This window comes from Paroedura picta, chromosome 9, assembly GCF_049243985.1.
Source record: "Paroedura picta isolate Pp20150507F chromosome 9, Ppicta_v3.0, whole genome shotgun sequence".
NCBI classification, from domain to species: domain Eukaryota; kingdom Metazoa; phylum Chordata; class Lepidosauria; order Squamata; family Gekkonidae; genus Paroedura; species Paroedura picta.
Genome location: NC_135377.1, coordinates 70,642,543 through 70,653,039, shown reverse-complemented (window position 1 = coordinate 70,653,039; position 10,497 = coordinate 70,642,543). Strand labels below are relative to the sequence as shown.

Here is a 10,497-nt window from a genome sequence, read left to right as displayed (position 1 = left end):
TTCAAGGCGTGAGCTTTCGAGTGCAAGCACTCGAAAGCTCACGCCTTGAATAAATCGTTGTCGGTCTTAAAGGTGCTTCTGGGCTCTGATTTCATCGTCCTACTTCAAGACCAACACGGCTACTCCTTTGAAACTTTCCTTGTCAAAGTTAACGTCTAAGGCTGCGATCCGTCACAAATTCCACCGGCGCCCCTCTTTAAAAGTACAATCCCATTCAACTCAGCGGGTCTCACGTTCGGGCGAACATTTAAAAAAAAAAAAAAAGAGAGACATTCACAAGACAAAAAAAATCGAGCCACCAAAGAAATCCGGCATCATTGGGCGACTGCACGAAATGAAATTTATTTCATGCAACAAATTAGTCCGAAGCGCGGGCGGAGCAGACGACTCTGTCCGCTGAATAGGCACCTAATAAGGTTTTAATTAAACCAGCCTGGATTTATTTACTGCTTGCCGCCTGGAACAATCGGGGCGCAATTAGGAGTAAGTGTTGCCTCAGATAAGCGCGCCCGATAGGGAGGCGGCCGGCTCTTGGAAATGCACACCGGAGGCACCCGGGCAGGAGGGCCTGCGCCCAGGCCGCCTCGCCTCTCTCCTCCTGACAGCCGAGCCGATCCCGCACAGATAAAAGGCTGGCCTGCATTTCCTTGCTTCCCACCCAGCTCCCCCTCCAAACCTCCCGGAGAATTAACCCGAAGGTGCCTTCCCTCTGTTGACAGACCCCACCTTGTGCTACTGGCCCCATCCCCGAGGGCATCCCTCCTGGATTCAAAGAGACCCAGGGGGGAAATGGGGAGGGGGAGGGAGGAAGGGGGAGGATGGGAAAGGGGGTAAAGGTCTTTCTCCGAGGAGGGAGGAAGTGCGCCTCCTAAACTCTTTCCAGTCAGAATCCCCCTTTTCGAGAAACCCTAAAACCATGGAAGGAGGAGAGGGAAAGAAAGAAGCTTTTACAAAAACGCACAAGCCTACGATTGCATTGTTAATTCCTTTAAAATGCATGCGGATTTCAGCTGTCATTAAATCTGCTCGGCCATGGGAAACGCTGAAGCTGCCAAGCCTCCCAGTTAAGGACCAGTTGGAACGGCTTCCGCCTAAAATCTATGCGTCCATTTTGCACGTGGGATCCACTGGCTATTTTTGTTTTGTTTTGTTGTTTTTTTGCAATTCCTTTAGTGACGCGCCTGCTCCGAGCAGCTTCCTATATGGATCCTCAACTGAAATAGTTTTCTGCTTCCCTGTAGGCCAGGGGTAGTGAAACTGCGGCCCTCCAGATGTCCATGGACTACAATTCCCATGAGCCTCTGCCAGCACACGTGCTGGCAGGGGCTCATGGGAATTGTAGTCCATGGACATCTGGAGGGCCGCAGTTTGACTACCCTTAGGTATCAATAGACCCAATTCCTCTTAATGTGTTCCTGGCTCGGTAGCTCCAGACCTCCCCGCCTCCTCCTCCTGAGCAGCTTAAGACTTAACTCTGAGTTCTAGCCACCTCCAAGCGCGGAGACGGCACGCAGGAATACATGGTTGTAAACCGACCGCCTTAATTTCCAAGTACTTTTCAAAGGACGGATGCCTAAGACCCAGTTCAATAGTTACGGCTTAAGAAGTTTGCAAAGCGGGGGGGGGGGGGGTGACTGCAGACCACCTTCTGCAGAATAATTTTGAGATTTTGTCCTAAACAGCCTCGGGGTTTAAATGGTCATGTTCAATGGTTTATTTATTTATTGATTTTTAAAGAGAGGGATTCAAGTACCCAGACGCGAAAGGTCTCAGTCCAATCGAATGGTAATTTATTAATAAACAAACAAGTCAGTAACTTCAGAATATCTTCGACAAAAAGGGGGGGGAGAAGGATAAATGATAAAATAAGATTAATACACTTTCCCTTTTTCATATATATAATAATGGAGAGAAAAACAAATCCGCGTTCTATATGTCATGTTGAAAGTCCGTTGGGGGGGGGGGGGCCGGAGGAAAAAAAAACACTTCCTGACGTTTTGGTCCGAGAGATTCAACTACAGATTTTAAAAATAAATTACTATATATCAATTTACACTTTAAAACAAGTCCTTGCTTCTCAAGAAGTCTACGCGGGGGGAGACAAAAGAACCGCTTTTGCAAAACGGGGTCATCGCCACCTTCCCTTTCTTTCTCCCTCTCTTCAAAGCGGCCACTCTACGCCCCCTTAGCCAGGGGTGGGCAAACTGCGGCCCTCCAGATGTCCGTGGACTACAATTCCCATGAGCCCCCGCCAGCATCCATGGACATCTGGAGGGCCTATAGTTTGCCCACCCCTGCCCTTAGCAATCAACAGCCAGACTGGCACCGATTGGCCTGAATCGCGCCTTTCCTCGGGGGGTGGGGATCAACCCTCACGCGCGCAGAGACACCCCCCCCCAGCCCGCGCTCGCACACACTGAAGTCACTGGCAAAATCCCCACGGATTTGAACGGTGCCCGGCGATTACCTGCAAGACCCAGGCCAAGAATCCTTCTCCGCCGGTCAGCTGACATTCCCCGCAGCCTCCAGTCGTGCGGCTGTGCCCAGCGCACCGGCAGGCGCCCCAGAAGGTCTGCCACAGGGGGCCCGCGAGAGCGCGCCACGTTTCCCGAAGGGCTGGCGGAGGGGGCCTGGGTTTTCAAGCGCCCAGAGAACGTACGTGTTCTTTACAGTAACACTGTCCTTTTTAACAAACCCCCCCCCCATATTAATCATCTATCAATAATAACACCAATAGAAATGCTCTGTCTTTGTACGGGAAAGTTCTTTCCAGCGGGGGAGCTTGGGAGAGCTGACTTCAGGGGGGGTGGGCAGAGAGGGGGTCAGCGGGCTGGTTCGGGAGGGGGGACCCTGGGAGGCCGAGGGTGGGGGGCGTCATCAGAACTTGCTGCAGTCATAGACGAAGGCGCCCGACGGGCGGTAGAGGGACTGGCTGCCGGGGAAGCCCATTTGGCAGCTGCTGGCCGGGCCGGCGCCGTTGACGGGCGAGTTGGCCAGGCCGAGCCGCTGCGAGGACTCGAACATCTCCCGCACGGCGTGGAAGTTCTGCTGCTGCGTCGGGTAGCCGGCCGACGAGGCCGAAGCCGACGCGGCGGCCGCCGCCGCAGCCGCCGCTGCCGCCGCGGGCGCCAAGTGGGCCAGCTCGCCCACGGCCGTGGCTTGGTTGAGGTACCAGGAGGCCAGGCGGCCGCCGCCGGCCTGCGGGTGTCCCTCCGGGGGGCTCAGGCTGAGCGATGAAGAGGCGCTGCTGCTCCCGCTGCCGCCGCCGGCCAAGCTGTACTCGGGAAGCGCGTCGTGCTCGACGGGGCTCCCGCCCAGGTGTCCCCCGCCGCCGCCGCCGCCTCTCTCGCCTCCGCCGCCCCCGGATCCCCCCGCGGCGGCAGCTGCCGCGGCGGCGGCTGCTGCGGCGTAGAGGCTCATGGCTTGCAAGTTGCAGTGGTAGCTGCTGCCGGTGCTGTTGGTGCCGCAGCCGCCGCCGCCTCCCGCCTGCGTGGCGGCCGCGCTGCCGCTGTGGCTGGCCGTCGTGTTGGCGCCCTGGCTGCAGGGGGCGCTGTAGAGCGCGCTGGGTCCCGGGCCCGCCGGCGGCGCGTAGCAGCTGCTCAGGGCCAGGGCGGGGGGCGGCGGGGGCGGCGAGGCGCGCAGGGAGGCCACGATGATGTTGTCCACGCTGAAGCCGCCGCCGCCGCCGCCTGCGTGCGGGTGGTGCGGGTGCGCGGCCGGGTGGTGGTGCGGGTGGTGGAGCGGGTGGTGCTGCGGCGCAGGCGGCCCGGGGTGGGCGTCGGGGTCCAGGCAAAGCGCCCTGCCGCCGCCGCCCCCGGCGTGCGGGCTTCCTCCCCCGGCTGCGGGTCCGGCGCTGGAGAGGCTGCTGCTGGTGCTCGACGTCTCGGGGCTCTCCACTTTGGGCACGGGCGCGCCGCCCAGCGGGGAGAGGGCGGGCGGCGGCGAGGCGGCCCCATTCTCCGTCTTGATGTCCTGCAGGCGGACGGGCGGCGGGGGCGCGCCGTCGGGGCGGGCGGGCTGGGCGGGCGTGGCGGCGGCCGTCGGGGGGCTCTCCTTGCGGTGGAGGCGCTCCTTCTCCTCCTTGTCCTTGACGGCGTCCTTCTTCTTGAAGCGGCGCCGGCGTCGGAGGAAGGAGCCGTTCTCGAACATGTTGTAGGAGTCCGGGTCGAGGGTCCAGTAGCTGCCCTTGCCGGGCTTCTTGTCGTCGCGGGGCACCTTGACGAAGCACTCGTTGAGCGAGAGGTTGTGGCGGATGGAGTTCTGCCAGCCCTGCTTGTTGTCGCGGTAGAAGGGGAAGCGCTCCATGATGAACTGGTAGATGCCGTTGAGGGTGATGCGCTTGTCCGGGGCGTGCTGGATGGCCATGGTGATCAGGGCGATGTACGAGTAGGGCGGCTTCACCAGGTCCTTGGGCGCCGGCGCCGACGCGTACGGCCCGTACGGCCGGCCCGGCCCGCCGCCCGCGTACTGCTGCTCATGGGCCGCCGCTGGGTGCGCCGCCGCCGCCGAGTACACGCTCATCGGCGCCGGCATGGCCGCGTAGCCCCCGCCCGCCGCCGCCGCCGCCCGGTAGTAGCTCTGCTCGCCGCCGCCACCCAGGTAGGGCACCACTCCCAGCGGATTGGGGCTGGAGACCGGGTAGCGTGCCTGCATGGCCTCCCCCGCCGCCGCCCAGCCAGACCACGCCGCACAGCGGACGCCGCCGACGCCTCCTTCTCCTCCTCGGCCGCCTCCTCCTCTTCGGCCGCCGCCGCCGCTGTGTCCCCCCCTCCACCCCTCCGCCGCTCCAGCGCCCAACAAGTATAACCCAGCCGAGGCGACCAGGATCTTGCCAAAGGAGAAGTCCCCTCCGGCGCGGGAGGGGGAGCCGGACGGGGGGGGGGGAGAGAGGGAGGGAGGGAGGGGGCTCCTCCCCTCCCCCGCTCAAGCGCGCCGCTCCGCCGCCCAGCTGCAGCAGCCGCCGCGGCCGGCGGGCACAGAAGTTCTCCGGCGCCTTCTCAGCTGCTCCGCCGCAGCCAGCCCCGGCGAAGGACTTCCATGGACGGCGGCTCCCTCCCGGCGGCTTCCCCGGCGGGCTGCAACAGGTTGGCTTCGGCGGGCTCCCTCCTCTGCGCCCAGCCGGGGTAGGGTGGCGCTGCGGCTGGCGGGCGGGCGGGCTGTCTGGGCGTCTCTGGCGGGTTCCTCCGGCGCGGGGCAGGCGGGCTGGCCTTTTGCGCTCCCGGCAGCCGGGCGAGGACTTTTTTACGCCCTCGCCAGAGTCCTTCCCTCCCCCCCCTACCGTCCCAGGCTGGGAAGCCCCGTCCCGCCCCGTCTGCGCAGCCAATGGGCGGCTGGATCCCTCTCGGCTGGGGCGGAGCGTGGAAGCCATCGCTGCGAGAAGGCTGATCGCGCAGCGGCCACACACAAGCCCGGCCTGCCAGATCCAGCCGCCTTCCGCACTGCTGCTGCCGGCGGGCGGGCGGGCTTGGGGTCTGTGTGTGTGTCAAGTGGCCAGAAGGGGGTCGCATGCGGAATTGTACACACACACACACGCTCACAGTTCAAGTCCAGCGGCAACTTTGAGGCCAGAAGGGAGCTTCTGGGGAGACGATTTCCCTGCTTGCGCATTTCTCCGGGGACCCTCCGTCCGATGAAGGCTGCGTGCCCGCCACAGCTCATGCCGACAAGAAATCCTTTTTGGTCTTTGGCAGGCGCCCCTGGACTCGGGCTGCAGACCCACACAGCTGCCCTGATGGAGCTGCGCGCACTTTCTCCTGCATGCTCCTCTACGCGCCGGCCAGCCCCGATCCCAGCGCGGCTGTGTTTTGTGTTTTTTGTTTTTCCTAGCAGTGGCCGACAGAAAAACAGGCGGGGGGGGGGTGCAAATCGGAGGTGCACCTTCCCAAAGGCGGGAGGTTGTGTGTGTGTGTCTGCTTTCCTTTCCCCCACCCCCCTTCTCTGGCTGCCAGCAGACTCGACGAACAACTCTGTCAACCGGGGGTGTGGAGCTGGCCTCAGCTGACTCAGGGCCTCGAGCGGGACCTCTCATTTCTCTCCCGATCTATCCCCAGGATTTGTCTTCGCTCCTCGGTCTTCGGAAACGGGAGTTTCAGCCCTAACTGGGGATCTTTCTTTCTTTCTTTCTTTCTTTCTTTCTTTCTTTCTTTCTTTCTTTCTTTCTTTCCCCCCCTCCCTTGGAATTCAGTCTAGCCCATTCTTTTACGATTTCTTCTTGTTCTCAATAAAGGAACTGAGTTCTGGTTCTGTTTGGGTTTTTTTCCTCCTGACCCACAATTTCCAGGGGCTTTTTTTGTAGGGGGTTGGGTTTGGGAGGGGGAGGAGATGTGTGTGTTCTACAAATATAGATATCAACGGCACGAACAAAAGTTAAAAGTCACAATGAATCAAAACCTGTGTACCGAACAAACGCGCCTTTCCCTGCCGGTGCCAACGCGGGCGACTTCTCCTGGGCAAAAGCCACGGGCTGGATCCTGTGGGGCCCAAGGTGTGTGGGGGGATCTCCCCGCCCAATGTACAGAGGAGACTGAGGCAGTAGCGGGGGGGGGGGGTCGCCTCTGGTCTCTTCCTCTTCGACCTTCTGTCCTCACTCCCCAAGCCCAGCAGGGCTTAAGAGTGCAAGGGAGGGGCACAAAACTCTGGGGGTTTCTGCAGCCCACTCTGCCGGCAACTCTCTCCCTTCCTCCTCCCCCTCTCTCCTGTGGCTGGCTTGGCCAGGTGACCTTGCAAAGTCACCTCTCTCTGTGCAGGACTCTGTGTGTGCGTGTGAGACAGAGAGAGAGAGCTCCCCCATTTCTCAGCGCTTCGATCCTAAGTGCGTTGACCCGCTTGAAAGAAATCCCTTTTGGGAGCAATAGGCACCTGTCCTTCAGGGAAGGCAAACTTGGGTTCAAGGAAGGACACCCACCTAGCCTCCCCCCCCGGGGACGTGGGCGGGGGAGCAAGGGGGCAATGCCTTCCTAGGTTGACCGTCGGACAGAGTAGGAGAAAAGCAGGAGGCGTCGCAGAAAACTGCGTTGTGCCGTGGGGCTCCTTTTCGCCTTCTCCCTTCCGAGAAACCACACTGGCACCTTAGTGAGACTTTCCCCACTGGGTGGGGGTCGCGGCGGCGTCAAGCTCCCCCAAGAGGACCTCCAAGAGGACTCAGACGACCGGCGGGCCTGGCCGAGAAGAACCAACGAAGGGCTGGACCAGGGGTAGTCAAACTGCAGCCCTCCAGATGTCCATGGACTACAATTCCCATGAGTCCCTGCCAGCGTTCCCATGAGCACCACCGGGCGTTCGCTGGCAGGGGCTCATAGGAATTGTAGTCCATGGACATCTGGAGGGCCGCAGTTTGACTACCCCTGGGCTGGACGCTTCCCCAGTCAGACGCTTTGGCCGTCTGGTCCCCTTGAGCTTTAGGCATGCCCAGACAGCTCACCGGGAAACCAGTGGGCCTTTCAAAGGCTGGGATTGGGCTGCGCGCAGGTAAGAACTTTCACACTCGGTTGCCTCTGGGTTGGTGACGGTCACCCAGTGACCCCAATAACGGCGTCCAGAGGCGCTTGGGCGGCCTTCGACTGCTAAGCCGCCTGCCTCCCTCTGGGGGTCCGGCTCCTCCTTGGCCTCTCTCCTTCGGAGCTGCCCCACATCCGAGCCATTGGGGATCAGCGCTTGGGTTGGGGGATACGGAGGCCAGCGGCTTCCCCGGGCAGGGGGTCCGACAGCTCACTGGGGGAAAGGGCTTCGGGAGAAGAGGCCGGAGCGCGCCTGCAGACGGGACGCTGCGTGTCCGGCTCCCGGCGCCTAGCCGTGGCGGGGCTCGAGCCCGGCTGGCCGTCTCCCCCCACGGAGAGCCTTGCGGGAAGCCAGGCCAGCCGCCTGCTGCAAACGGAAAATGAAGGAAAGCCCCCTCGACGCGCTTCATCGCCTGCTTCCACCACGGGAGTCTCTGCGGTCCCGGAATTGCGCCAGCCTTTACTGGTGGGCGGAGAAAGCGCTCAGGGGAGAGCGGCGTGGAAGACCCTCGGGATGCAGCCCCCAGGAGCACTCCTCGGACAGGCGGGAACCAGTCAAGTCGGGCAGGTTCCCTCCCAGGGACCCGGGACTCCCTTCTCAAGGCTAAAGGAACCTAGCCCCCTCCCCACCCCCCCACACACCTTGTGCAGGCTTGCCAATGGAGACCAGTGGGATTCGCCTCTGAGTAATTAGCTGGTAAGTCCCCCCCCCCCCCTAAAAAAAACCCCTCTTCCATTGAAACAGAGCGGTTGATATTTATTTCCACGACAATGACCTTTCTTTGAAGCAGTAAATGCGGGTTGGAGTCCAGGGTCTCCTTGAAGCCCCCAAAAGTTTCATTTCAGGAATAAGATTGTGTCTCTGACGAAGCGCCTGGGCACCCGAAAGCTGATCCCTGGAATAAAAAGGTGTTCGTCCCGGCTGCAGGTTCATCCGGCGGCCCATTTCTAGCCAGCGTCGCTCTGCGGTGTGCCAGGCGAATAAAGCACTTCTGGATCGGGACCCTCATGTGCAATTCTCCTCAACGCGTGGAGGGACTGTGTCGCGCCGCCCGGCACGTTTGCTTCCAAGTCAGCCCTGCTGCCTTCAGTGCGATCCAGTGAACATTGGATTGGGCATAAAAACCCGGGTGGATTAGACGCGACCACCTTTCCCCCGCAGCCTTTCAGGAGGGCTCCTGTAACAGCTGGATAACCCCCCACACACACACCCTCAAGCTGGGTGGCCTGTTGGAGCGGAGGCCCAATCGCTTTCTCAGGCCACCCTCTAGCGCTAAGCCTACCAGGGGCGGCCAGCCCCCCAGCCCCTGAATCGAAGCCAGATCCGGAGCGCAGCTCGCGGTTTTGTTTCGTACCCGTCAACATCTCCCGATCTTAAGCAGAGTTTTGGGGGAGCTGGATGCGCCGGGTGGGAGGTGGGGCTTGCACCCAAGTATTTTGACTTTCAAAACTTCTGGATAGGGCGGCCGACGGTTTCGCGAACGGTTAAGGTCACTGATGCAAAACCTTGGCCCAGACAAATTTAGGGTCCACCGGACTCTCAATGGAAAACCTTGGCACGGACGAATTTCGAGTCCAGTGCACTCTAAAAAAATTTCTGCTGCTTCAGGCCAACACGGCGGCCCCCTTGAATCGACCTTGGCACGGGCCTTTTATTGCCATCTTCCTAACCACCAGCCTGTCGGAGGGTTCCCCAAACTGGTGCCCGCGGGCGCCATGGGTGGAATCACTGTAAGGCAGGACCCGTTATTGGCGGCCCTCATTGTAACGAAAGAGTCTTCTGCAGTTGCCCTAGTCGCTATTTTGGAATGGTCCTCGGGACCTCATCTCCGAATTCCGACGGTCCAAAAGGCTGAGGGCCGGCTAAGCCTAAAGCAGGGGAAGTCAACCTGTGGTCCTCCAGATGTTCATGGACTACAATTCCCATGAGCCCCCGCCAGCGTTAGCTGGCAGGGGCTCATGGGAATTGTAGTCCATGAACATATGGAGGACCACAGGTTGACTACCCCTGGCCTAAAGGACTGGGCCACGGCTGCGCAAAGGAACTCGAGCTTTGATTTCCCAGGAGACCTATAATTTTCAGCGAGGCTCGTTGGCCCCTCCCACATGGGCTGGACGGGGCACTTTCCATGCACTTTAGAAGCCGCTTGGCTTGGTCCCCACAGGGCAATCCAGCTGCAATGGCACATGGAAAGGGCATCATCTAATAATGCGTGGGGCATGATCCTCAATGACAACGGACTCCTCTCTGGGGCACTTTTGCCGCTTTTTGGACGTTTCGGATTTGCTCTGCGCGGGATAGGGTTGTGTCGCTCTGGCTGTGGAGTAAAAGCGCCTGGGATAGGGGGGTTCGGTTGCCATCCTAAACCAAATCGGCTCGCAATCCTAAACAAACTCGCGGCGCAGTGCTGCTGAAGTTGCCCAGTTTCCAGAGCAGCTGGCTCGCCCCCTGATCTGAAGACATATCCAGACGATGCCAAGCGATCCCGGGTCCGATTTAGTCCAGCAGATGGGAACGAAGCGTGAATGTCACCTCCGTGGCGATCAAGCGCTCGGCCGTCGCCATGCCCATGATAGCCACGGTGGAGGGCAGCCGAGGGCGAAAGGGATTGCGCCCGGGACTGGGCACTGAACCGCGAAGGGTGCTTCTGCTCCCTCCGGTTTTGGGGGAAAGCGCAGCGAACTCCCCGTCTGGCTCCTGCCATTCTCCAGCCGGCAGAGAAGCCCTCCCTCAGCCCCTAGGAGGGGGTTTTAGAGCAAGGGAGGGCTGAGGAAAGACAGCTTTTCCTTTTCTCAGGGCAAAGACCCTGCCGTCGAGCAACTGGATTTCTTCGCCGCCTTAGTCTGAAACAGAACAGGAGTCCGGGGGGGGGGGCAGTTTGAGTCAAGGTGTTCCATTGCATCTGAGCTCCTCTACCTTGACTAAAACGTGGTCTTCGAGGGGCCCCTGGGCTCCAGATTTGTCCTGGAGGAATTCTTATCAGGGGTCCGAAGGCGCGCC

The 10,497-nt window shown here is 60.6% G+C and overlaps 1 protein-coding gene across 1 annotated transcript; it reads right to left on the bottom strand.

The window, feature by feature from the left end:
- Nucleotides 1-1,767: 1,767 nt before the first annotated feature.
- Nucleotides 1,768-5,238, bottom strand: FOXC1 (forkhead box C1). Its single transcript, XM_077353296.1, has one exon. It carries the CDS (start codon nt 4,651-4,653, stop codon nt 2,878-2,880), a length of 1,776 nt encoding a protein of 591 aa, XP_077209411.1. The 5' UTR covers nt 4,654-5,238; the 3' UTR covers nt 1,768-2,877.
- Between the last annotated feature and the right edge of the window lie 5,259 nt (nt 5,239-10,497).

Bases quoted from the DNA above. Each gene is read 5' to 3' on its own strand.
- FOXC1 (XM_077353296.1), bottom strand. From the start codon at position 4,653: ATGCAGGCACGCTACCCGGTCTCCAGCCCCAATCCGCTGGGAGTGGTG.